Source organism: Trachurus trachurus (assembly GCF_905171665.1).
Source record: "Trachurus trachurus genome assembly, chromosome: 7".
Lineage (NCBI taxonomy): Eukaryota > Metazoa > Chordata > Actinopteri > Carangiformes > Carangidae > Trachurus > Trachurus trachurus.
In genome coordinates this window covers 15,308,619-15,334,658 of record NC_139901.1, presented here as the reverse complement: position 1 = coordinate 15,334,658, position 26,040 = coordinate 15,308,619, and the positions used below count along the sequence as shown (strand labels likewise).

The following is a 26,040-nucleotide window of genomic DNA, read 5'->3' as shown; positions in this document are numbered from 1 at the left end:
AATTTGTGATATTACTGATAACACAATAACTTCATGTTCATGATATCATTTTTTTTTAATATTGTGTCTCTGTCTTCTTTGTGTTGTATCTTTGTGGACTCACCACAGGTGATGGTGTTGGCAGCCAGGAGGATCAGCTGTGTATGGGTCTGGTCAGTCAGCTCAACAAGTTTGCAGACAAGGAGACGCTCATCCAGTTCTTGCGCTGCTTCTTGCTCGAGTCAAACTCATCTGCTGTGCGTTGGCAAGCCCACTGCTTGGCACTTCATATCTACAGGTACTGGTACTGTTTAATGTTTTGTCTGAAATGCAGACTAGAGCCACATTTCCATGGTTCAGAATCTGCAGAAAACATGGAAATGACTTTGCAGTAGTTGTGTACACAACATCTGGGTGAACCTTTCATTTGTAGCACAGACACTGTAGTTAGACATGTGACCTATGGCTTAACCATGATACAAAAGGTTGTAGTACAAGTGAACATACAGGGCTTATTTGTGAACAATAGTTTGAATAAGTGGTGAAATCATAACATTGGCATTTGCCTAACATTTGCATCTCTGTGCAGGAACTCCAATAAATCTCAGCAGGAGCTGCTGCTAGAATTGACGTGGGCCATCTGGCCTGAGCTCCCTGCATATGGCCGCAAAGCTGCTCAGTTTGTTGACCTGCTCGGATACTTCTCCCTCAAGACTCCTCAGACAGAGAAAAAGGTTTATTTTGATTTTATACCGATTTTAGCATAATTGTTGAATGGAAGGTCTTTGTGTTTATATTTACCTTGACATTGTAATTTGTGATCCTTCATATTATGGACGTTTGTTTGCATGATGTATTGGTTCCTATTCTGTCTTTTCAGTAGAACACACTCTTGTGATGACAATGATTTAAAATTATTTTGATTTTTACATTGTCTTGCTCCAGCTGAAGGAATATTCTCAGAAAGCTGTGGAGATTCTTAGGGCACAGAACCACATCCTGACGAATCACCCAAACTCCAACATCTACAAGTACGTCTCAACAAACATATTGTAACATGTTCAGGAGAATGCAATTGCCAGTAGTGGACATTATCTACATTAATATTGTGTATTCTCTCCTGCAGCACTCTGTCAGGTTTAGTTGAGTTTGATGGCTTCTACCTGGAAAGTGACCCTTGCCTGGTGTGCAACAATCCAGAAGTTCCGTTTTCGGTATGTACAACACATCCAGAAGTAATGGACACAATGTGTCACAAAAAAGTAGAGTTCAGCACTTTTTCCATCACTTTTGTATGGGGCAGGTGTTTCTGTTTCTGAGTAAGTAGTTTGAAGAGCTAATACAAGGTGAACCAGGTTTAGGATGCTCATCTCTATATGTGTACCACTGTTTATTATGCAAAGCATGCCATAATCGTGTATTGTGTTTTCAAAGTTGTCTTGTTTGTGTCTTTCAGAATATAAAACTGTCATCCATCAAAGTGGACACACGCTATACCACCACACAGCAGGTTGTCAAGCTCATTGGCAGCCACACCATCAGCAAAGTCACAGTAAAGATTGGTGACCTCAAACGCACCAAAATGGTCCGCACCATCAACCTCTACTACAATAACCGAACTGTACAGGCTATCGTGGAGCTGAAGAATAAGTACGTTTCAACAAAGAGCTGCTTGTGTTTTGCACTTTTTTTTGCACTTTTTTCCACCCCACTTCCACTTCATATTGATTTATTTAACAATGATGCTTTAAGAAAACGAAGTGACTGCTTGCCACTATTCGCTTAGCTCTTTACTATCTATTTACAGGCCTGCTCGTTGGCACAAAGCAAAGAAGGTTCAGCTGACACCTGGACAAACAGAGGTTAAGATCGACCTTCCCTTACCCATCGTCGCATCCAACCTGATGATTGAGTTCTCAGATTTCTATGAGAATTACCAGGCCTCCACCGAGACGCTGCAGTGTCCTCGCTGCAGTGCCTCTGTGCCCGCCAACCCTGGGGTGTGTGGCAACTGTGGTGAGAATGTGTATCAGTGCCACAAGTGCAGGTAAGAAACTGGTTTCCTTTGCAGTTTTGAAATATTAATTGCAGACACGCAACTACACAGTATTTTTACCCTTGTCGTCTTCTCCTCTCAGGTCCATCAACTACGATGAAAAAGACCCCTTCTTGTGCAATGCCTGTGGCTTCTGTAAATATGCCCGCTTTGATTTCATGCTTTATGCTAAACCATGTTGCGCTGTGGATCCCATTGAGAATGAGGAAGACAGGAAAAAGGTAAAGCATTTATTTGTTGGGAAGGATATGAAAAAGGAAGTAATCAAAAGGGGGCTTTACTATTCCAAAAACGTTCGTGCCTCTAATCTGTGTGTTTGTTGTCCCTGTAGGCTGTGACCAACATCAACACCCTGCTGGACAAAGCTGATAGGGTCTACCACCAGCTGATGGGGCACAGACCCCAGTTAGAAAGCCTCCTATCTAAAGTCAATGAGGCAGCGCCAGAAAAGCCACAGGTCAGTCACATGAAGGGCATGAACAGTACCTCTGGTCCCATACTAGATGTTGGATCAGAAGCTAGTGTATGAATACTGTTTAGGAAGCCACTTTGTCCACATTTGCTGGTATCAACTTAAATTTAAAATACTGCATCTACAGATATATCACAGGAGTAGCTGGGCCATTTATGTGAGTATTCTATAATACTTAAAAAAATTCAATAAATGCTGTGGACAGTGGACCAACAGTATTGGCACATTAGTAATACATAATTGAACATTGAGTAATTTTGTAGAAGTTCTGTTGTAAGAAACTACAAAATAAATAATTTAAGATTTTTGATTTCAATGTCTGCAATGTACTTGAACAATATTTTCTCTTTTTTCTTTTCTTTTTTCCAGGATGACACTGGAGCAGGTGCAGGGCTTGGTACGTCCTCTGCTAATGTGAACCGGTACATTCAGCAGCTGGCTCAAGAGTACAGTGGAGACTGCAAGACGTCATTTGATGAACTCTCCAAGATTATCCAGGTTAGGAACAAAGAAGAGCGTTTATTTTTCTTAGTTACAGGTGTGCTCCCTTTTCCTCTCTCACCCAACTCTGTTGTTTCTCTTTCCTTTTGTTTATAGAAAGTGCTTGCGTCTCGTAAAGAGCTCCTGGAGTATGATCTGCAGCAGAGAGAAGCTGCCACCAAGTCATCCCGAAGCAGTAGCAGCCATCAGCCCACCTTCACTGCCAGCCAGTATCGTGCCCTCTCTGTGCTGGGCTGCGGCCATACGTCCTCCAACAAATGCTATGGCTGTGCCTCAGCTGTCACGGGTCATTGTATCACACTGCTCCGTGCACTGGCCACTAACCCGGCCCTCCGGCAGATCCTGGTCCTCCAGGGACTCATCCGGGAGCTGTTTGAGTACAACTTGCGACGTGGCACGGCAGCCATGAGGGAGGAAGTGCGCCAGCTGGTCTGTCTCCTCACCAGGTATGATGGCCCTCGCTTACATGTCTAGTAGTGAGAGTGAGAGTCTATGTATTTTCTTACATAGAGGTATGAAATGATAGTTATTTATTGTTCTTGTTTCTTTCTGTATTTTCCTGCTTCAGAGATCATCCAGAAGCCACTCAGCAGATGAATGACCTCATCATTGCTAAGGTGTCAGCTGCCCTGAAAGGTCACTGGGCCAATCCTGACCTGGTAAGCCTTCTCGCATGTCCTAAATGAACACAGCTGTTTGATAGTGCTTTTGAGTTGAGCATTTTAACAGCATTTTTCGATATGAAAGGGATGTCTTATTTTCCCAACAGGTGAGCAATCTGCAGTATGAGATGCTGCTGCTGACAGACTCCATTTCAAAAGAGGGAGGATGCTGGGAGTTGCGGTTGCGTTGTGGTAAGCCTGGTTTTCCAACCTCATCTCTTAATTCAATTTAAACTGGTGACTTTTCATTCCCAGGATCACAAAATGAATGAAATGAGCAACCTCTGCAGATTATTTTGCCTGTTTTTTTGCTTGGCCAAGCCTGTAATGTGTGTATGGAATATTATATTGTTACTGGTCACAACTAAACTGACTGTGCATCTAAAAATGCATGTTTTTATTCCCCATAGCTCTCAGTCTGTTCCTCATGTCAGTGAATGTGAAGACACCTGTAGTGGTGGAGAACATCACTCTCATGTGTCTGAGAATTCTCCAGAAGCTGATCAAGCCCCCTGCTCCCACCAGCAAGAAGAACAAGGTAACGTTTTAGCTAACAGTGGTACATTTTGGTAGGAATTTAAAATTGTCTGTTTTTTTTTACACAGCTGTGTGTGGTTTGCTCTTTGTTCACAGGATGCTGCTACTGAGTCCCTGACAACAGTCAGACCCTACAGTAATGAAATCCATGCCCAGGCGCAACTCTGGCTCAAGAAAGACCCCAAAGCATCTTATGAGGCCTGGAAGAAGTGTCTGCCAGCAAGATGTAAGTACTGTGAACAAAACCACAGGTCACTTGTATTTATTTATTTATCATATTGCTGTGAAATTATGAACTCTTGACAATACGTGTTTGTTGTGGATCTGTCCTGGGAACCACAGGCCAGGAGACGGTGTCAAAGCCTCAGGGGAAAGCTGAGTTGCGGAAGCAGTATCTGCTGGAGAAGTATGTGTGGAAGTGGAAACAGTTCATGAGGTCCAGAAAAGGAGAAGGCCTTTTCCCTCGCCTGCTCAAACTGAGCCACAACAACTGGCTGCGACAGGTAGAAAAAAAAAAAAAAAAGCTTAATGTAGTGTTGTTGATTGCTGTTATATTACTGCAGCTTTGTCACTCATGCATACCTTTTGTTAGAACACAGATTTAACTACATAAACTGAAAAAAGAAATAATTTAATCTAATCAGCACATTGTCTAAACATGAAATGTCTGCATTTGTTGCAGGTCCTTTTCACACCAGCCACTCAGGCAGCCAGACAGGCAGCTTGCACCATCGTGGAGGCCCTTACAACAATCCCCAGTCGCAAGCAACAGGTCCTGGACCTGCTCACCAGGTATGATCCACAAACCGTAAAGCCCAATACCGCGTCATTTGATATTAGGAATGTAAATAAACCATTTTTAGGCTACAGTAATACAGTTTGTTAAATAAGTAAGTGTATCTTAATCTTTTCCTGTGTGCCTGTCAGTTATCTGGATGAGTTGAGTGTGGCTGGAGAGTGTGCAGTGGAGTATCTGGGTCTGTACCAGAAGCTGATCAAGCCGACACACTGGAAGGTTTATCTGGCTGCACGTGGAGTCCTGCCCTACATCGGTAACCTGATAACCAAGGTAATGCATAAAAGAAATGTACAAGATGTATACATGATATCTGTAAGTGCCACTAGTTTTGTTAAATTAAAAACAACAGAGGTTTTGTTAGATGTGGTGAAATTTGACCGTCCTGAGAAGAACACTGTGTATTACACATGTTTTGTTTTTTTCTACTTTTAAAATGTCTGTTAAAAATATGTCAGCAATACTAGGATCACAGCAAAAATGTTTTCCTTTAATTTTCAATTTAGGAAATAGCCAATCTGCTGGCTCTGGAGGAGGCTACTCTGAGCACAGACCTGCAGCAAGGCTACGCCCTCAAGAGCTTGACTGGTATGTTGGTTTCTGTCTCACTGTTTATCTGACAAAGCAGGCTTTAGGTCTACAGTAGAATTTAAACACCATTATAGAGCGCACCATACAGTACAGATACTACAGCTCTTAAGACTGTTAAATAATGTGTGTGTATTTGATGCCATTGCAGGATTGCTCTCTTCTTTCGTGGAGGTGGAGTCCATTAAGCGCCATTTCAAGAGCAGGCTGGTTGGCACAGTGCTCAATGGGTATCTGTGTCTGAGGAAGCTGGTAGTGCAGCGCACCAAACTCATCGATGAGACTCAGGACATGCTGCTTGAGATGCTTGAGGACATGACGACAGGTTTGTCCACACATGAAATTTAACAAAGTTGCACATTTTATTGTTCATAGCAATAAGATTTGCATTTCCAGTTTTGTTCCATTCAGAATTAAGTTTTTTTTCCCTTTTTTTTTTTTTTTACTATTTCCATCACTCATTAAAAATAATCTGTATAGAATAAATTATAAATCAACTTCAGATTTTTAGTGAAGGAATAATCCACGGAAATGTCTTCAGATGAAGCCAGTGTGTTTGTACTAAAAAACATGAATTTTGAAGTGCTGTCATTTTGCTCATAGGTACTGAGTCTGAAACCAAAGCCTTCATGGCTGTGTGCATAGAGACTGCAAAACGGTACAACCTGGATGATTACAGGACACCTGTGTTCATTTTTGAGAGACTCTGCAGCATCATCTATCCTGTGAGTTACCGTTACACTTATGTATTGCATTTTAAAAAGTTCTGCGTGTTAAAATTATTTGGATTGATTGTAGCTGTCAAGTAGTCATCTGCAACTTTTGTTTCATCTTCTGTTCTCAGGAGGAGAACGAGGTGACAGAGTTCTTTGTGACCCTGGAAAAGGATCCTCAGCAGGAAGACTTCCTGCAGGGCCGCATGCCAGGAAACCCTTACAGCAGCAACGAGCCTGGCATCGGCCCTCTAATGAGAGACATCAAAAACAAAATCTGTCAAGACTGCGACCTGGTGGCCCTTCTTGAAGACGACAGTGGCATGGAGGTAAACTGACTTTCTGCTTTAAGCCACATTTGTTTTTTATTTTCCTCCTATTACACAGTCATCCTCCAACATTAAGTTTTTATTTCCACACAGTACGAAACTGTACAAAGTGTTTCCTGTGTAATTGTAAAAGCTGGCTGACATTGATGTGATGCCTTCCTGTTCCTTTTAGCTTCTGGTAAACAACAAAATCATTAGCCTGGATTTGTCAGTGGCTGAGGTCTACAAGAAAGTGTGGTGCCCAACAAATGAGGTGAGTGTCCTAGTAGCTTTTGATAAATGGGTGTGTGAATCTTTAACTATATTGTCATTAAATTGCAGTGTAATAAAGTGATAAACGTTAGTCACAGAGCCTGCTGACCTTTGTTTTTCAAGGGTGAGCCAATGAGAATCATCTATCGAATGAGAGGTTTGCTGGGAGATGCCACTGAGGAGTTCATAGAGTCTTTGGATTCAACCACAGGTTTGTTTTACTATTGATTTACGTGATGTTTACAATTCTGAGTCAAGTATAACTTGTAACAGCATGTTTTGATGCAATGTAATTTGTATGTCTTTCAGCTGTTAGTTGAGCTACTACTAGAGTCATTTAGCTCTTTCTGAACATTTAACTGTTGTCAGTATATTCCTGGGGGAGTAAAAAAAAAGTACTGTCTTTAATGAGTGTTGTCTTTTAACAGATGAGGAGGAGGATGATGAGGAGGTGTACAAGATGGCAGGAGTCATGGCACAGTGCGGAGGACTGGAGTGTATGCTCAACCGTCTGTCTGGAATCAAAGATTTCAAACAAGGAAGACACCTGCTCACTGTGAGCCAACCTTTGTTTTGTGCCAGATGCCCTTTAAGATAAGATGGTAATCGTTATTCTATGGCCTTCTAAATGTGTGTATTCATGTTCCTCACAGGTTTTGCTCAAGTTGTTCAGTTACTGTGTGAAGGTGAAGATCAACAGGCAGCAGCTGGTCAAACCAGAAATGAACACACTCAACGTCATGCTGGGAACTCTGAATCTGGTGAGTCTTCTGTTGTCTGATTCATGGGGAGGAGATAGAAAATTCAAACTATTAAAAATTCAGTCTTAGCCACGCTGTTGTGACTCAGTTCATCAGTTCTTGTGTTAAGCTGATTTAATTTACTCTTACTTCAGGCTTTAGTGGCAGAGCAGGAGAGCAAAGACAGCGGTGGAGCCTCCATAGCAGAACAAGTGCTGAGCATCATGGAGATCATTCTGGACGAAGCCAATGCAGAAATTTCAGAGGACAAGGTAAGAATGTGACGTACCATCTGAGTGGAGATGTAGAGGAGTACTGAAGGAACCATAAATCACCAAAACCAGAGATTCTTATTATTTGATTTGATTATTTGATCTGGTTTGTCTTTCGAAGGGGAACCTGCTGCTGACAGGAGACAAAGATCAGCTGGTCATGTTGCTAGACCAAATCAACACCCCGTTTGTGCGCTCCAACCCCAGCGTTCTCCAGGGTCTGCTGCGCATTATCCCGTACTTGTCCTTCGGTGAACTGGAGAAGATGAGGATCCTGGTGGAACGCTTCAAACCATGTTGCAGCTTTGACAAGTGGGCATCACTTAGATTTCACTCACAAATAAGCATGTAGCAAGCATTCAAAATTGGCAGTGTTCAGTTATTCGAATAAAGAGAAAAACTGTCATTGTAACATCAGTCTTTAGATACTAAAGTTTGCTAAATCCGTACCTTCTCCTTTGCTTTCTAAGGTACGACGAGGAACACAGTGCAGATGACAAAGTGTTTTTGGATTGCTTCTGTAAAATCGCCGCTGGTATCAAAAATAACAGCAATGGCCATCAGCTGAAAGATCTCATTCTCCAAAAGGGAATCACACAGAGTGCACTGGACTACATGAAGAAACATATCCCAAATGCCAAAAAGTAGGTCGTCTCAAGGCTTCAAGTGTCTTAAAAAAAAAAGAAAGAAAGAAAATCAGTCAAAACTGTAGACACAATATAATGTCTTTGTTTCTTTTCTAAAAAACCCTTCAGTCTGGATGCAGATGTCTGGAAGAAGTTCCTCTCCAGACCAGCTCTACCCTTTATTCTCAGATTGCTTCGTGGTTTGGCTACCCAGCATCCTCCCACACAGGTACTAAAAACTTGCAACAAAAAAACTCTGTTGGAGCTCTACACAGCCGTTGGCATCAACAATTCTCTCACAAACAAATGAAGGTCCTCGCTTAACATGACCGAGTGTTTTGATTTCTGTCCAGGTGCTGATAGGCACAGACTCAATAACCAACTTGCATAAGCTGGAGCAGGTATCCAGTGACGAAGGCATCGGCACTCTGGCAGAGAACCTCCTGGAGGCCCTGAGGGAGCACAGTGACGTCAACCTCAAGATTGAAGCGGCGCGTAGGGAGACCAGAGCTGAGAAGAAACGCATGGCCATGGCCATGAGGCAGAAGGCCCTGGGAACACTGGGCATGACCGTATGCATCTCCTCTTTTATTTTCTCCTTTTCTTTTTGCTTTCTTTAAACATTCTTCATTTGTGATTCTGCCTCTCTCACTTTATTTCATCCCATCATAAACATGTTATTGTTGATTTTTGCCTTTCAGACCAATGAGAAGGGGCAGGTGGTGACTAAGACTTCACTGTTAAAGCAAATGGAGGAGTTGATAGAGGAGCCGGGCCTGACCTGCTGTATCTGTAGAGAAGGTTACAAGTTCCAGGTAAAGGAGACATCTGGGATCATGAATGGATAACATCATAAACAACCCTCAGTGGAGTTGATTTGGTTGTTGTCTTACACGATTTTCCCTGTGTATCATCCGCTGATGATAGCAGTCAGCAGTGTAAAACTCAAGGATGTGGGAGCCTCCTTTCATATGTATTGAACTGACTTGTCATGTTTCCACCTGTCTCTTAATTTAGCCAACCAAAGTCCTGGGAATTTACACTTTCACAAAGCGTGTGGCCTTGGAGGATTTTGAAAACAAGCCACGCAAGCAGCAGGGCTACAGCACTGTGTCGCACTTTAACATAGTCCACTACGACTGCCATCTGGCAGCTGTCAGGTAACAACAAACACCATCATGAACCTGCTGATGTGAAGAGTGCTCAAGAAATCTTCACATTTTTGTAATACAAGTTTAATTTAGTGCAATCTGAGCTTTGTATTTTTCTTTCTTTCTTTTCCCCATTGGTTAGGCTGGCCCGCGGGCGAGAGGAGTGGGACAGTGCTGCTCTCCAGAATGCTAACACCAAGTGCAATGGACTGCTTCCTGTGTGGGGGCCACATGTCCCAGAATCAGCATTTGCTACATGCTTAGCAAGGTAAAATCACCATTGATACACACAGTTATCAAAGATTCCTTACATGGCACACAATTAATGAGCCTGGATTTCTCTCCCCTGCACAGGCACAACACATATCTGCAGGAGTGCACAGGCCAGCGGGAGCCCACCTACCAGCTCAACATCCACGACACCAAACTGCTTTTCCTCCGCTTTGCTACCGAACAGTCGTTCAGCGTGGACACAGGAGGAGGAGGCCGGGAGAGCAACATCCACCTCATCCCCTACATCATCCACACCGTGCTCTATGTCCTCAACACGTACGTACATTGATGACGTAAAACAGTTGTGTGGAAGTTACTCATCAGGCGAGGAACATGCTTCATGAGTGGCATGAGCTAGGCGGCTGTGGCCTCTACCAGCACCATTACTCAAAAAACTTTTTTTTATAGTTTCAATTCAATTCCAAAAGCTTTATTGTCTATCACAAGGACAGAAAATTGTCATCAGTTTGGGCTCCGAACAGTTAGACATACAAACACCAACGTAAAAACCCACATTAAACAATCTCACATAAAAGCCATAAAATCCACATTGACGCTCACAAAAAAACTGCAACAGCAGGTAGATCTTTCCCTATGTCAAGGCTGAATCTGACACAGACATGAAAAAGATATACATTTAATTGTTTTATGAAAGAAATCACACTTTGCAGTAACCTAGAGGCATCACCCCACATGACCGTCATTCAAGTCATGTGTATTTCCTACACTTATCTCACTTTCTGGTGCAAACTGTCTCTGCAGAACAAGGGCTACGTCTCGGGAGGAGAAGAACCTGCAGAGTTTCCAGGAGCAGCCGTGTGAGAAATGGGTGGAGGGCTCATACGAGGTGGAAGGACCGCACTATTTCACCATCCTGGCCATGCACATCATGCCGCCCGAACGCTGGAGGAACACGCGTCTCTACTTCCTACGAAGGCTTCTGGTCACCGCACATGCCCGCAAGGTCTCGGCCGTCTGTGCCAACAAGTACGTGGAGTTTCCCCTAAGCTGGACATGGGGCAACATGAAATGATAACTTTGTAGGGTGGGGTTTAAGGGAAGTCCCCAAAAGAGGATATGTCTCAAGCCACTGTTTATAGTTTACAGTTTGCAGATGGTTTAGTGTGCTGTAGTTTACTTAAGAGTTAAAAGAAAAAGAAAAAAAGCTTAATTCTGTGTTCTTCATTTTAGAGTTTCATTTTAACATCATGCTTTAATCATAGTTCATCTCAATATCCTCATCTTTCCCCTTTGTCCTGTCATCAGACTTACAGACAAAGCACCAAAGGAATATGCAGTCTATCGCTCGCCTCTTCTCTTCTGGGGCCTGGTGGATCTGGTCTACGACATGTTCAGGGTAAATGTGTAAAAGATGAAATGTACTATGTACTGTATATTGATGCCACAAACGGTGATATTCTGCTGTATTTACTTCACCTGCTTTAGGCCGTTGAGCACTGATCAATGTCAAAGAGAATTTGAGTCTGATCTTTGACATGTTTTGGATTTTGTGTGTTTAGAAATGTACAAACAGCCGAGGATGTGTGATGTCAGTGGGACAGCGCTGTTTCTTGGCTTTTTCTATAGATGCTTTACTGCCACCAACACCTTTCTCCTCTCTGCTGTTCGGCCCCACAGAAAGTACCCACGAGCAACACTGAGGGGGGCTGGTCCTTCTCGCTGGCAGAATATGTCCGTCACAATGACATGCCCATCTATGAGGCCTCAGAGCGTGTGCTCAGGGCCTTCCAGGATGAACTCATGCCCGCAGAGTCCTTGTCAGAGTTCTTCGATGTTGTAGGTCAGTATACACACACATCTGGTTGATTCAGTAACTGCTGAATCGTCATGTTTCAAAGAGTCCACTTCAGATCTGAATACGTTTTTAAAACAACCCAACTGACAGAGCTGTGGCTTTTGCTCAACTCTGAACGTTTTGTCTTGGCACTAAACTGTGGCTTTCTGTCGTCTTTTCCTCTCCAGGTCTCCTCTCTGAAGTACCAGACCCTGACCTCTTCCTGCAGGATTTGTTGAACTCTTTGCCCTGAAGGCCACCTTCAGCCCACACCCCTCCAACATACAACAGCCCTGCAAAATAACGTTTGGACACCTACCAACTGAAAGAAATGTCCTGTGACACACTGACACACACACACAAAGTAAACGCCATGCTTCCTGCTCACCTCCCTCTCCCATATGACATAACAACTTAAAGCAGAATCTAAGTGTAGTCTGTAAACATCATCCACATCTGGCCACATCTAACTAAACTGAGTTTTCCATGTTGTCCGCTGATTCTGCTTCAGTGTATAGTTGAGGACGTGACTCAGTTTCTCACCGAGGTTGAGACAAGACTTTCTGGGACTCTACAAAAGATGCTGTGTATTTTCTGGTTCACAACAGCTCCTACCAGTTCACCTGAAGCTTCACCATTGTGACGTCACAGATTACCACAGAGAGAGCGGCTGATTCAATTTGGTTATTCACATTTAAAAAAAGAAAAGGAGAAAAAAAAATTTGATTGGAATAACTCATCCTCCCTGTGTTTTAGGGTGGACATTTTGGCTTTTCAGATGACCCCCCCCCATCTACATCCTGTTCTTGGGGTGTTGGGGTGTAATGTTAAGGTAACTAAAAATGTGGGATTTGACCTACCACCTATTACGGATGGCATTTGATTTTATCTTGTTTTCATTTCTTGTTTGTTTGGTTGAAGTTTGTTTTTTGGTCGGGGCTTTTTAAACATGGCAGGTGTCATTGTCACATGGTTGCCAGCTAACCTTTCCTTTCTTCCAGGCTTTTGCTGTTTGGTCTTTAAGTAGGTTCAACTGGAATTTGAGTGATGGACAGAAAAGGGTTTATTTGATTAATGTGTATGTGTAAGGTTTCTTTTTATCAACCTCTGAGCAAAAGGAGGGGAAAAAAACGAATAAAAGTTTGTTTTACTTTATTCCATAAAGCAATGCCTTGTTGACAAAGTGAACTTTGGACTTGTGAAAGATTCCATCTGTTGCAATGAAATATCAGACCTGTCTAAATTAACAATAAAACAGACCCACATTATATCCTTAACCACTTTTTTTCTTTGTTTTGTCTTTTGGTTTGTTTTCTTCTATACACTTTGTTTATATTTCTCGGGCCTCTCTGCGTTCTTTAATTTTTGGTTTTGGTTTTCCCCCTACAAATCTCTGGCAACACTCTGGTGTCAGTGCCCACAGCAGATTCCTGGAGAGCAAAGTGCAGCAGAGTGTTATCTGCACTAACGGATCAATTTTTCAGCTTAGACAGTTTAAAGGTGTCCTTGTACTTAAGAGTGAAATGCATGGTGTGGAGTTCACCCAGTTTATTGTTAATTTGCCTATTCCCGCTGCTACAGTGTTCACCTGTTGCTGAATGTCTGCTTTTTGAATTTAGCTTATGATTAATAAAGCCGTAATAACTCAAAATCTGACCCAGGGTAACCTCTTCTGTTCCTGGTGCTGTGTAGACTCATAACAGGGATGGATCACCTGTGTCCAGCAAACGTGGTTTCTACAAGTTAATGAGGTGTTCAAAGTCATTCAATGTTATGGTTATTTATTTTCAGATGAGGTCTTTCCCTCTTTGGTCTCCATATTTTGAATGGCATGTCCACATCTTTATTCCTCTATGCTGGCTGCAGTCAGAGATGGTGGCCATACTGAATTTCATGTTGTCTGTCCGTCTGTGTGTCCATCCCATACTCATGGAAGTAATATGTCAGTAACCATTTGTTCACATGGATGAACTGATACAGACTCTAGGACAAACTGACTAGATCTTGGCTAACGTTGGCTAAACTTCCCAGTAAGCTCAGTAAACATGTTTAAGCCATTATACGTTTGGACTTCACACAGTCATTATGATGCACATAATTTCACTGTACTTTTATAAATTTGTCATGGAGATCCACTTTTTGTGGAGGTGTCGGGATCATGGGGAGTCATGAAGGCCAAAGCTGTAACTATGTGGATCCTATCTCAAGGTGTTACTGTTCAACAGCCACTAGAGGGCAATATTAATTAATCCTCAGATGCGACAGGTGGTTTGTATTGTAAACTGGCCCAAATAAAATGGAAATGACCATTTCCAACACGATCAGTGAAGAAAATATCAAAAAACATTTATTTTCACCTTTGATATAAAAACATGTTTCACACTTTACTTGTGGCTTTAACCATGACATTTTACATTTAACAATAACAACAACAAAATATTTTACAATGTCAAATACATTTACAAAAAAGTATGCATAGGCATAAACATTTCTCCTTCATACAAAGGAATATAAAACCTCCACAACTTGGTCCCTATGGTGACCAGTGACGAGGAGCAGGCGACTAAAGGTTAAGGCATAAAATGCACATTTTCAGGCCCATCTGTGGACCAATAAATCACAGTGTATTTGGTCATTGATTGGTGTAAAACTCCAATCTTTTCACACTTACTGATGATTCAAGGCACTCCAGTAACAAACAAACAAAAGGCATCACTTTTTTGCTCTTATATTTTGTGTCCTTTTTTTTTCTATCTGAGAAATCTTCCTGACAGTGTCCCCACTTGTCACTGGCAGCACAGTGGTGCCACATCCTCTGCAGGTGAGGGGAACAACCTCAGGGCCCCTCTGGAGGATTTGGTGTAGCCGTTATGGAAAATCAAGGCCTTCTTCACGGCGAAGAAGGAGACGGTCTTGTCCCATACATCAGAGCTTGACACCCCGGCATTGAGCTGACCCTCCAGGGCAGAGCGGAGCCTCACTGCTCTGTCTGTGCATTTCCTCTCCAAAGTCATCACTTTGCACATGCTGAGGAAGAGAGGGTGGGGAAAAATTTGAGATTGCCCTTGGACAGAGTGAACAAATCCTTGACCATAAAAACTATTTAAAGGGTTACTTAACCATAATGACAAACAATATCGGAAACCATGTGTTCACAATTTTTTTTGAATAAGCTGTGAGATTTCTGCTGCATGCTCCAATACAAATTAGATTAATGCATTTAATTTGATCTGCAGTGCTCACAGATATGAGAAACAAATAGCATTTAAGAAATGTCAACAGCAAATAGAAATGCAATAGGAGCCCAGAAAAAAATCTCACAACATAACAGCCAATTGAGAAAAGCAAACATAATTTAAACACCTCAAACACCTTGAAGTCAGAATAAGTTATAACTTTTAATCAGTACTGAAGAGTATTATTGTCAAATTTCACGTCATGATATACTTATAAAAGCCAGACATCCAAATTGTTCCTAAACCTTGAATGACTTTGAATGAGAAACTATTTCAATGAGAAGAATTAAGCATGAATATCTGTAAAATACAGATTTGTTTTGTCCATGTGATCTTACGTTGTGTGGTGATCCCTCATGGCGAATGTGAAGTGGGATGGCGTCCAGTCAGTCCAGGTCTGGTACAAGAGGCGTTCAGGGTTATAATAAGAGCTCCATCCCTTATATACTTATAGCAACTTTCCCATCGATTTAATGTGTTGCTGGTTCTCACACTGCTTGGCCAATCACAAAGCGGCGTTATGACAATAGGATGTGAATGAATTAGTCGAATTCATGGGGCACAATGGCCTCAATCCAAACAAACAGCTGGGAGGGGCCCTTCGCATGCCCCCTTGTTGCTCAGCTGATGTGCCACAACCAGGGAGATGTCCTCATCATTGTGTGGACTGGGAGTGATATGTGGTGGGAACATGGGGGAACAACATCTGCCTGAGGTCCTTCACTTATATACGCCATCTCTGTAACCACGAGACAACATAGTGGATGGATATGTATGTTGAGTGTCAAGGTGAATGGCCTCACTTTCTAACTGTTCACAAATCAACATTTGCTTTACAACAAGAAGTAGAAGTAGTGCCTCTGGAGAAAGACTTACAACATACAATACTTGATATTTTCTTATATTGTTCCTGAAACTTCTAATAAACCTCTTTCTTATGCTAAAATCGTATTAATGAGTTAAATGTTTGTCTCACAGTCAATCTATCCTACTATTATCCCTCCTTCCCACACACACACACCCTACCTTTCTTATTTAACTTTCTGTCTCTATTTCAGCCTTGCCCAATTCTCACGGTGAGCGTCTCCCATGCTTGATTGGCTGACAATAGCGTACGATCTGTCCAGATGGTGTGCCTGGAAGCCCTGTTGACAGCCCTGTCTTCCTGGGTGTGTGTGTGTGTGTGTGTGTGCTGGGAGAGGGAGGAAGGGGGGGTTGGTCACTAAATCTTTGTTCGATGGGGCACACTTCCTTTGTGCAGGCGGCCTCAGTGTCATTAACACTGAAGTGTGGGAAGCCCAGGACCACAGCGGCTCCCACGTTCCACACAGGCAGGAATGGAGCGTGTGACTAGAGACGTGGCCAGCGGCAGGCAGGTCAGCCAGCTGTGTGTGTGTGTGTGTGTGTGCGTGTGTGTGGTGGGTGGGGTAGGATGAAAAGTGAGTGAGAGTGTGTCAGTCTTTGTGGGGGGGGGGGGGGGGGGGGGGGGGGGGGGTTCCTGATGTGTGAACATGTGCTTGGAGGGTTAACACTTTTGGATGTTTACAATCGACAGTTCAATCATGTTCATGTATCATCACATTAGAGTTCACAGACTCCACTTCAAAAGGCCACTGAGTCCTGTTGAAGGCAAAAATATCCACTTAGTATTGACTTTTTTATTCATAGAGAATATAAAGAATTGTTTGACAATCTAGTAGAAATAACACTAAAAATATAATTTGGCAACACACCAGGAAACAACACCACATCATCATCATTCTGAATCTTTAAAGGAGGATTAGATGTTATAAAAAAAAAAACCTGGGTCCCATTTTCTCAGGTTCCATCATGATATGTGTCTGTAATAATCACACTGCGCATACAAAAACAACTGTTGAGACATGAGGACACAACTATATAGAGTCAGATAATTAGTAAACAGTTAAATCTGATTATTTGAACCACTGAGAAGAGCACAAGCAAATCATGTGAAAGACACAATATTGTTTTAATTTTGAGTTAATGATATTTCGGCAACACTTGCGATAATTAACTGAATAATAAGCAGGTTAATGACTTGGCCTTTGATTGGTAGACTGTTTTGGTGAGTGAAGGTTCTTCTAAACTTTTCCAAACTTCGTCTCTGAGTCATCTCAACTGTTGCACGGATCCATGAGGGGAGTCTGTGGTGTCAAACTGGTGGAAGTGGCTGCGTGTAGATCTTTTCTAATGACTGGCCCTCTGTAACACCCACGTGTGCCTGGCGGTGGAGGCACTTTGTGCTCAATTACGAGGCGGCGGAGATGACATGAGACAGCGGCGTGCTTCCCTCTGGGGTCACCACTTTCCCATATCAACACAAGCACTGGGTCAGTCTCCCAGCTATACTACCCCTCCTCCATCTGCACCCCCTCCACACCGGGCTCTTTCTCTCGCAGTCTATTCCTCCACCTGCTCCCCGGAGACACACTCATTGTCCCCATGGCCATAAACACTTCATTGAGCATGTGGCAGCCCTGCGTTCCTCAAAGCCCTTCCCAGTGCTCTCATTGGCCCGGGGACTGTGAGAAACTCCAACAAGCCCAAGACCCACACATTCATATGGAGATTTGGGCGTATAAATACAGGGCGGAGGCAGAGGAGAAGGCAGCTCAGACTGAACTGGCTCTTCAAACTGAGCAGACACACACTGACTCTGCAGCTATGGCGCCCACTGTTTTTGGACAAGCAAACTACTCTAAGGAACACCTGACTCCTGCTCATAAGGTAAACATCTTTTCTATAAAGTCTCTTCATAAATCCCTTATTGAAATGTGTTCAAATAATATGTAAACGTTTGCAGTGTTCAAGTGGACTAAATGTTTTCTATCTTCCCTCTCCTCAGCTGAGAAAGCCAATGGTGGAAAAGCTGCGCAGAGATCGCATCAACACTAGCATCGAGCAGCTGAAGTCCCTGCTGGGTCCAGAGTTCCTCCGACAGCAGCCTGACTCCAAGCAGGAGAAGGCAGACATCTTGGAGATGGCTGTGTCCTATCTGAGTGGCTGGCAGCAGCAGCAGCAGCAGCAGCAGCAGATCAGCTTGACCTCTGGCCTGACCACGGCCAGTGACGGTTACTCCCGCTGTGTGCAGGAGGCCGTCAGCTTCCTGAGCCACTGCGAGGTCCAGACCCGGGCCCACAGGCGGCTGCTCAGCCACTTCCAGGGCCTGCAGGCGTCCAGCAGGACCAGTCACAGTCCCTGCACCCTCTCGCCTCCCGGCTCTCCTCTCCATCAGGGCAGCCCCAACAAGGGGGTGAGCCAGGCCGGCTGTGGCCTGTGGAGGCCCTGGTAGGATGGAGGCAGCATCACCTCTACACACAGAGAAGAGAATCACATCTGTGAACGTCACAGACAGAAAGTTGAGGACTCACTGAAGTCTGAGTGTTTTATTAGCGCTGCGAAAAAGGGCTCAATGTCCCAGTAATCCTTTGGAAGGACTGATATGACTTTGTACACAAAGTGTATACATGTTATGCTTACTTATAATTTCTTGTGGTCACTCTGTGATTGTGTTAATTGTTGTTAATCGTTCATGTGTGAATGTAGATCCTGAATTCTGTTTGTTTTACAAACATCACTGAAATATCTTGTTTTCTGACCCACATTGGGTCGAGTTATTTAAGTGTCTGTGACACTGTTGGACTGATGTGTTTAAACTCCTGTTTATCTTTGATACCATGTATCACTGTCTGATATGTTTCAGCACCTTGGTGCTGATGATTCAACAACATCCCATAAATGGATCCCATGGATCCACTTAGTGTGAATCATGTTATGATTATACTTTATTATAACTATGTGTAACCATTATTTGGCCTAAGGAGTGTTACTGCTGAAATTGTAGCTTTTTACTGTTCAGCTGTGATGTTTATAATAGATGTTTTTTCATCTTCATATGAATACCTTTTATAAAGACATTCCATGTTGACATCAATCTTTGTTAAAAGAAACTGTTGAATTGCTTCCTTGAGAAGTTTGCCTTTCGAATATTTGAAACAAATAAATTGAAAACTTTGTGTAAAGTTTTGCAAACAAACAAACACTGGTGTTTTGCCATTATTATTATTACCTACTTATATACCTTTTTCTTTTTTTTCTTTTTTTTTACCATTCATATCTGACTGAAGCAGTGAGTAGGTAGAGTTTAGATCTTGTCCAAAGCTTAGACACAGAGGCTGCATGAAGGACTAAGTCCACAAATCCTGTCCCACCAAAGAGTTTATCAGTACAGTGTTCAACTAATGGCACTGTCACTATTGTGTCTTGCATCCCTGCAGCCGTTTGTTCAGGTAATGATCACATGACTGGTTTGTCAGATCAGTTAAGTCCATTCTGCACGCTCACTTGTCAGTGTGTTTATAATTGTGAGAAAACAGCGTAAACAGCTGAATAAGAATCAAGACACGAGAATATAAATGAGACATTAACAGAGACCATAATGCAAAAAGCAACACTGAAATTTAGAAGGACTTCTGCAAAGGAATGCAGACAACATCTAATATCTATATGCACAGGGTTTGGATTTTATAATGAAATTTGTTGCTGCCATTAATGGGCACACATCAGATTTTTATTTTATTTGGACTAATTTGGTTGTAAAGTCTGAATCTATTTCAATAAACTTCAAAACATGTTTATGTTCAATCACATAATTAATATTATAGCGAGTTAATTATTCATCTAATTTAACTGGAGGTGGTTGTGGATTTTTTCCTGATGTATCATTGCATTTTTCCCACATGGATCATTAACATTTAATTTCATCTGACCCTCCTGGTGCACAGGTGTCTCTATGAATTGGAAATCTCCACTCATGTCACATGTCCCACTTCTGTTGCGGTGGTCGCGGCATGCTGTCTAGTGCTTGAATTATGTCTCAAGTGCCACAAAAGTCTTTCACAACTATTTGTGTGCGCAGAAGTTGTGTAGAATGTGGCATGCCTGGGACTTTCTCAGGGTCTAGTTGGCCAGGCCAGATGGTCTGGGTGAAGCTGCCTCCCCTCCCCCCTTCAACAGGAGATCAAACACCGTAGCTAATGTGATGTGTAACAAGACACACTTCTATTGTTCCTGCCTTGGGACCAGTGAATAGGCACAGAGTGTGGGAAACGGGAGATACCACACTCACAGAGAGATGGCTGATGGGAAGCCGCTCCGTGCCGCCAAAATTGTGAGCGATGGCTGAGACTTTATGGCAGGAATTCAGAGCTACTGGTGGGAGGGGAACTCGTCTTCACACACACTTGTAGACAAAGACCCCCAGCAGCCGTGTGGTGCACATTAACTTTCAGAGAAGGCACAGATTCACACAAATATGTCAACAATGAGGACAGATAATAAAGACAAACACGGTTGTAGCTGAAGAGATTGGAATTTAATGTGTTTTTCAAATGCTACAGAAGAGATGTTCACCCACATATCTACATGTAGGCTACTTAAAATAAAATGTCATGTGCAAGACACTATATCTGACCTGGGTTAAATGAGTATGATTCAGGTGTATTGACAGAAAATTAAAGCACCATATGTGAAACCTATCAACAGGTTGGAAACCTGCTCAGCTTCATAGAACAGGGAGGAAACCAGGTCCATTAAATCAAGTGCTGCTGATCTGTGTAAGTTCTGCAGAGCTAAATCTTTGTTGAATAAACTGATTTTGCGAGATTACTTTACCGATTAATATTTTATACTCACTATTAGATGAGATCATGGAGTGTTGCTGTTGTCAAGAAAGACAAGTCTGCAGCTGTTTGATGATGCATGATAAAATGCATTTCGTGAATTATGTCAGTATGGAGGGAACTATGTGTCCCTAGTATGAAATCAATTCAAACTATTTCTATTCATCCTCCCTTTGACCTTCACTTCATGTTTTAATAAGCAAGGTACCAGATCTGTGCCATAATAATTGAACACTTTTTAATGTCGTTGTTGTACATGTTGCAGATCATTCTTGTTTATCTTTACTTTGTCTACGGTGAAAAATGTTAACAGTGGATCCTTAGTAATGAAGTGGGATTGTTGTGGCATTACTTCTTTGAGTCAACTAAAACTTTAAGTGAGCAACTTCTTTTGGCATTGTGGCTTTAATGAAAGAAGTCAATATGGACCAAAGGCAGACAGACTGCTCTGTGCCAAGCTGTGGAGCCAGTTGACTTGATTTTTCCCAGATGGACCAAGACACAGAGTTTCTGTTTGTCCTTCAACAAAAGATCAATTAACATTCCCAGTGGAGCATTGAGCAGCAACATGGCTTTTGTAGGGCCATTTACACTGATGTTGGGACTGGTGGGAAACTAGGGAGACGGGGCTACTCACACTGAGCCTACAAGGCCGGATTCACATCTGGGGCCAGCCAGTGATGGAGGCCCTAAGAGCGAGGCACACTGCCAACCCTCTCTAATGCCATTAACTTGACATTAATTTGACACAGTTCACTTAGAACAGGGCCTGCAGACTCTCAGAGGCCGTAAGACAAGAGCTTATAATTAATGAATGCAGTGCCAACAGTTTTTTAGCAGAATTCACTCACTAATATGGGACCACAAACAACAATAACAGCTCTTTTGTATTATATATACGGTAATACCTGTCTATTAGCATAGAGCTATGCAGGGCTTCAGTGATGAGAAATAAAACACATTTCCAGACTGTTTTGGCATAACACCTGCAGGGCACATTTTACAGCATTTTTTGTTTGTTTGTTTGAATGAAGGAAAGCAGGTTAATGTGTGTTGTTATTCTTGAACAGACTAAATCAAAATCCCAGTGTCCCCCCAAAGACCTGAGCCCTGAACCCTCACAGACTATGATGTCACAATGATGCACATGCAAAGATACAAATGTATTAAAAATTCAAAAACAGCACAGCACATGTTGCAAAAACTCACAACACAACAAGTGTTTCCGAGGACACAAAAAGTGATCGACCTGGCTAAAGGCTAATAAGCTAACAGTACATTTTAGCAATAATAAGTAAATCATGACATATTGACGTTATAATAAACTAATGAACACCCAAGCCGGGTGTCTCTTTTTGTGTCCCTGGAAACACTTAAGTTGTATGAGGATTTTTTGCAGCATGTCTTTTCTAAATTTGTGGTACATTTATGTTTGAGTTTGAGCTTTCATAAGTTGCCTATACTTGCCTTGTGTTGAGCTCTTAGGGCCACCATGCTTCACACATCAGTCCTGACATTAAACTGCAAGGTTAAATAGCAAATACTTCCAGAAGCAACAGGTGGAAAAAAGACATCTCTCTACTTGCTCTGTGCTTTATATAATCCAACCCAGACAGAATCGCCTGTTCCACTGGGGAAAAAATAACAACAGCTTTCTGTCTTCAGATGCTCCTGTTTGTGCACCAAAATGCATCTAGACGGAGGTTCAGTCGTCTTTGAAGAGAAAATGAAAGCCTTGACTTTATATTGTTTTACTGCAGTGAGGCATTTGTTCCTTAATTGCAGCCCCAACATCCCCACCCCCACAACAACCACCACCACCACCACCTTTGAAGGCGTTCATCTCTCTCTATTCATCATTGTACATCTTAAAAGTCAAATTCTGACCCTCAGCTCTTGAGGAATTGTCTGATTACGCCTTGATTAAGTTGTTAATTACCTGTTGCTTATCTTTGGGAACAGGCCAGGCACAGATAGATGCCCCTATGAATTATTGTCATCTCCTCTGTTGTTGTCCTGGGAGTCCCACTGGTCAGAGTGTGGGAACCCCAGCCCTGCCTGGGCCACATGACTTTGTTATGCTAATCTCCCAGTATAAAATGAGGAGCAGCTCCTCCAGAGACACCAGAGCTCACACTGCCACCAAGAAGACGCTGCTCACATCACCTGCACAGACATGGCCCCCTGCTCCACTAACTACTCGTCTATCCACCACATCAGGATTTCTGAGAGAGACAACATCAAAGTGAGTAGTAGAGGGGATTTGACTGGGTTTGCATCAGCCTCTGCAGCACAAATTTCTGCTTGTGAATTGCTGTCTTGGAGCATAAACTTACCTGGCTGTGTCCATTTCCCCAGTTGAGAAAACCTGTAGTGGAGAAAATGCGCAGAGATCGCATCAACACCTGCATCGAGCAGCTCAAAGTCATCCTGGAGAAGGAGTTTCACAAGCAGGAGCCCAACTCCAAGCTGGAGAAAGCCGACATCCTGGAGATGACCGTGAGCTTCCTGAGGCAGCAGCTACAGTCGGGTCTCGACTACAGCCAGGGCTACTCTCACTGCTGGAGGGACTCTCTGCACTTCCTCTCTGCTGGCTCCAGCACAGAGGCATCTGTCACTGCTCTGCAAGGCCTCCACCAGCAGCAGCAGCAGCAGCAGCAGCTCCATCAGACCCAGAGAGCAAGCAGCTCCTCCCCAGTGTGCTCCACCCTCAGGCCCACCACGCTGCAGGACAGCAGCAGCAGCAGCAGCAGCAGCAGCAGCAGCAGCAGCAGCAGCAGCAGCAGAGGGCCCGTGTGGAGGCCTTGGTAGAGACTGTCACACAGACACTGAGACCTGAGGGAATCTACTCTCTCTCACTATGTAGGAAATATATTTCCAGCCTGCTCATTTCTGATGGGTTTCCTTATTGTCTCATCACATTGATGGACAGGTAGTAGAAGCGAAAGCTCTGATTGATTTGAAGATTGTCCTGCTATGATGTTGATTTACATCTGATATTTGTTTTTTCTTCCTGAAGCTGGGGGTTGTTTTGAGTAATGATGGTTTTGTCAAATCTAGTGAAATGATTGTTTACTCCAGTGGAGTTTATCTTTGGACTGCTTGATGTAACAGTATATATGTGTACATGTATACCATACTGGGTTTTACTGACAGCTGATGTTGAGAATATTTCTCTTCTGTTTGAATTAACTATGCCAAATTTTATGGATAAGAATGATGTGATGTGTGTGTGTTTGTTTGTGCACGTGGATGAACATATTGACATTTTGTGAGGTTGTAATGACATATTGATATGGCTTTTTTGCTATTACATTGTGGCTCTTAAAACTTATTTTTTACATTTGTATGACAATTAACAATAAAAAGAAACAATCGTTAAAACAAACTTCCTGATTCAGAGCTTTGAATAGACAGACAGACAGACAGACACAGACAGACAGACAGACAGACAGACTGACAGACAGACAGACAGTCAGTCAGACAGACAGACAGACAGACAGACAGACAAACAGAGACAGACGGACAGAGAGAGAGACAGACAGACCGACAATAACTGTGTCATCAGAGTGTTTCTGGATATGGCAAGATCAAACATAAAGGTTGTATTTAAAATCACAACTGACTTTTTTTTGCAACTATGTAACATGACAGACATAACCTCAGAGCAGAACTTCACACATCTTCATATACTATAATAAAAACCCTTTCAGTACAGTATCACTGTAGCACTATATCACTATATGATAAACCAATAACACCCAGTGTCACTGCGAATGAGCAGGCTGGAAATATATTTCCTGCATACACTGAGAGAGAGTATGTTCCCTCAGATCTCGGTGTCTGTGTGACAGTCCCTACAAAGGCCTCCACACAGGGTCTCTGCTGCTGCTGCGGCTGCTGCTGCTGCTGCTGCTGCTGCTGCGGCTGGTGGAGGCCTTGCAGAGCAGTGACAGGGGCCTCTGTGCACGAGCCAGCAGAGAGGAAGTGCAGAGTCCCTCCAGCAGTGAGAGTAGCCCTGGCTGTAGTCAAGACCCGACTGTAGCTGCTGGCTGTCGTCTCCAGGATGTCATCTTCCTCCAGTTTGGAGTTGGGCTCCTGTTTGAGCTGCTCAATGCAACTGTTGATGCAAAATGCACATTTTTTCAATAGGTTTTCTCAACTGGTGAACGGACAAAGCCAGGTAAATCTATGCTTCAAGACATTTTGTCCCGTAGAAGCTGATGCAAACCCCTTCTACTATTCACTTTGATATTGTCCCTGTCAGAAAAATCCTGATTTACTGTAATGGATAGGGGAGTCGTTGGTGGAGCAGTGAGCCATGTCTGTGCAGGTGATGTGAGCACCTACATCAGGAAGAAGACACCATATGGTCTGTTACATTTGGAGAATCTGCTCTGAAATTGATTTGGAAAGATTAGCATAACAAAGCCATGTGACTCAGGCAGGGCTGAGGCATCTAAATAATGGGACACACATCAATAACTCAAGCAATCACAAGCTGACCAGTAGAGATAAAACCATTCCCCAGATACAGATCAGAGTGGAGATGAGTGTCAGTTTCTAATCACGTTCTGTGGCTTATCTCACACACCAGCGACACAGGGTAATACATGCAACTCCTGATGTGCACCCATTTGTACAATTTAAGATAAGATTTATTGCATTGGTGGCATTCAGGGAAAAGGCAGTTAATTACCAAGTCATTGAATATTGTTGCAACACATCTACTTGAGTGGAATGATTGGGAATTTCTGGGTTTTGAAGGTGTTGTTCCTTTCTCTGCCAAAGATGTGATATATAACCATCTTATAAATAACAGTAAGTATGTAAATAGATACTATTTAGAAACTGATGATGAAAACAAACCCCTCTCTGCTGAGCCTGCAGGTTTATAGTGATTAGTTAATGAGAATAGGATTAGACCTCCAGAGATAGTTGAATGATACGTTCTCACTGAAGCAGGCAAAGATAATCTCTACTTCTAACTAATACAAATCAAGAAAAGTGTGAACTGGCTTGAGATGAAACATAAACATGAAATAATGATTTATAGGCTTTAATTTTCCAAAAGTCATTAGATCAAAAAGCTTGTGAAATGAGAGCTTACTAAAAGCACCTCGTCCCAGTGCTTGGATTGCTGACAATAAAACCCCTGCTTGTTCACCCATGGCACACTTCAATTGTTGACAGAGGGTATTAAGCTGTGAGTGGACAGAGAGACTGTGGGAAAGCCAAGCTTGGACTCTACTCACACATCTACTGGTCAATAGCACTGACCTCTCAGTCACAAAAGGCCTTCTCATCTCTCCTCTCAAACAACAGCCAAGCAGCAGTTATGTGTGTGTGTGTGTGTGTGT

General features: G+C 42.8%; 3 protein-coding genes across 13 annotated transcripts in view; all 3 read left to right on the top strand.

The window, feature by feature from the left end:
- ubr4 (ubiquitin protein ligase E3 component n-recognin 4) overlaps positions 1 to 13,019 on the top strand; it is a 49,002-nt gene extending 35,983 nt beyond the window's left edge. For 6 of the 11 annotated variants that reach the window (XM_083975092.1, XM_083975087.1, XM_083975090.1 and 3 more), the window contains 39 exons: positions 109 to 277; positions 569 to 713; positions 925 to 1,010; positions 1,106 to 1,193; positions 1,436 to 1,629; positions 1,787 to 2,026; positions 2,118 to 2,256; positions 2,367 to 2,492; positions 2,635 to 2,664; positions 2,877 to 3,005; positions 3,105 to 3,454; positions 3,577 to 3,667; positions 3,778 to 3,862; positions 4,081 to 4,208; positions 4,304 to 4,433; positions 4,550 to 4,710; positions 4,890 to 4,999; positions 5,135 to 5,276; positions 5,510 to 5,591; positions 5,743 to 5,916; positions 6,195 to 6,316; positions 6,436 to 6,633; positions 6,806 to 6,886; positions 7,009 to 7,096; positions 7,314 to 7,441; positions 7,539 to 7,646; positions 7,781 to 7,897; positions 8,019 to 8,209; positions 8,368 to 8,541; positions 8,653 to 8,752; positions 8,877 to 9,095; positions 9,225 to 9,338; positions 9,541 to 9,683; positions 9,817 to 9,942; positions 10,029 to 10,223; positions 10,710 to 10,934; positions 11,214 to 11,304; positions 11,586 to 11,748; positions 11,931 to 13,019. In XM_083975092.1, coding sequence (XP_083831218.1) covers positions 109 to 277; positions 569 to 713; positions 925 to 1,010; positions 1,106 to 1,193; positions 1,436 to 1,629; positions 1,787 to 2,026; positions 2,118 to 2,256; positions 2,367 to 2,492; positions 2,635 to 2,664; positions 2,877 to 3,005; positions 3,105 to 3,454; positions 3,577 to 3,667; positions 3,778 to 3,862; positions 4,081 to 4,208; positions 4,304 to 4,433; positions 4,550 to 4,710; positions 4,890 to 4,999; positions 5,135 to 5,276; positions 5,510 to 5,591; positions 5,743 to 5,916; positions 6,195 to 6,316; positions 6,436 to 6,633; positions 6,806 to 6,886; positions 7,009 to 7,096; positions 7,314 to 7,441; positions 7,539 to 7,646; positions 7,781 to 7,897; positions 8,019 to 8,209; positions 8,368 to 8,541; positions 8,653 to 8,752; positions 8,877 to 9,095; positions 9,225 to 9,338; positions 9,541 to 9,683; positions 9,817 to 9,942; positions 10,029 to 10,223; positions 10,710 to 10,934; positions 11,214 to 11,304; positions 11,586 to 11,748; positions 11,931 to 11,995 — 5,447 coding nt within the window. In that variant the 3' untranslated portion in view covers positions 11,996 to 13,019. The remainder of the gene's footprint in view (positions 1 to 108; positions 278 to 568; positions 714 to 924; positions 1,011 to 1,105; positions 1,194 to 1,435; positions 1,630 to 1,786; positions 2,027 to 2,117; positions 2,257 to 2,366; positions 2,493 to 2,634; positions 2,665 to 2,876; positions 3,006 to 3,104; positions 3,455 to 3,576; positions 3,668 to 3,777; positions 3,863 to 4,080; positions 4,209 to 4,303; positions 4,434 to 4,549; positions 4,711 to 4,889; positions 5,000 to 5,134; positions 5,277 to 5,509; positions 5,592 to 5,742; positions 5,917 to 6,194; positions 6,317 to 6,435; positions 6,634 to 6,805; positions 6,887 to 7,008; positions 7,097 to 7,313; positions 7,442 to 7,538; positions 7,647 to 7,780; positions 7,898 to 8,018; positions 8,210 to 8,367; positions 8,542 to 8,652; positions 8,753 to 8,876; positions 9,096 to 9,224; positions 9,339 to 9,540; positions 9,684 to 9,816; positions 9,943 to 10,028; positions 10,224 to 10,709; positions 10,935 to 11,213; positions 11,305 to 11,585; positions 11,749 to 11,930) is intronic. The other 5 variants (XM_083975086.1, XM_083975085.1, XM_083975094.1 and 2 more) reach the window with 1 other exon arrangement.
- Positions 13,020 to 17,465: 4,446 nt separating this feature from the next.
- On the top strand, positions 17,466 to 18,291 carry LOC310988260 (transcription factor HES-5-like; the record flags this gene model as incomplete). The annotated part of the gene is made up of 2 exons (XM_083974791.1): positions 17,466 to 17,726; positions 17,845 to 18,291. The coding sequence occupies 2 exons, from the start codon at positions 17,466 to 17,468 to the stop codon at positions 18,289 to 18,291; spliced, it is 708 nt and encodes a 235-aa protein (XP_083830917.1).
- Positions 18,292 to 22,856: 4,565 nt separating this feature from the next.
- Positions 22,857 to 23,491, top strand: her12 (hairy-related 12; the record flags this gene model as incomplete). The annotated part of the gene is made up of 2 exons (XM_083974792.1): positions 22,857 to 22,925; positions 23,039 to 23,491. The coding sequence occupies 2 exons, from the start codon at positions 22,857 to 22,859 to the stop codon at positions 23,489 to 23,491; spliced, it is 522 nt and encodes a 173-aa protein (XP_083830918.1).
- Positions 23,492 to 26,040: the final 2,549 nt, after the last annotated feature.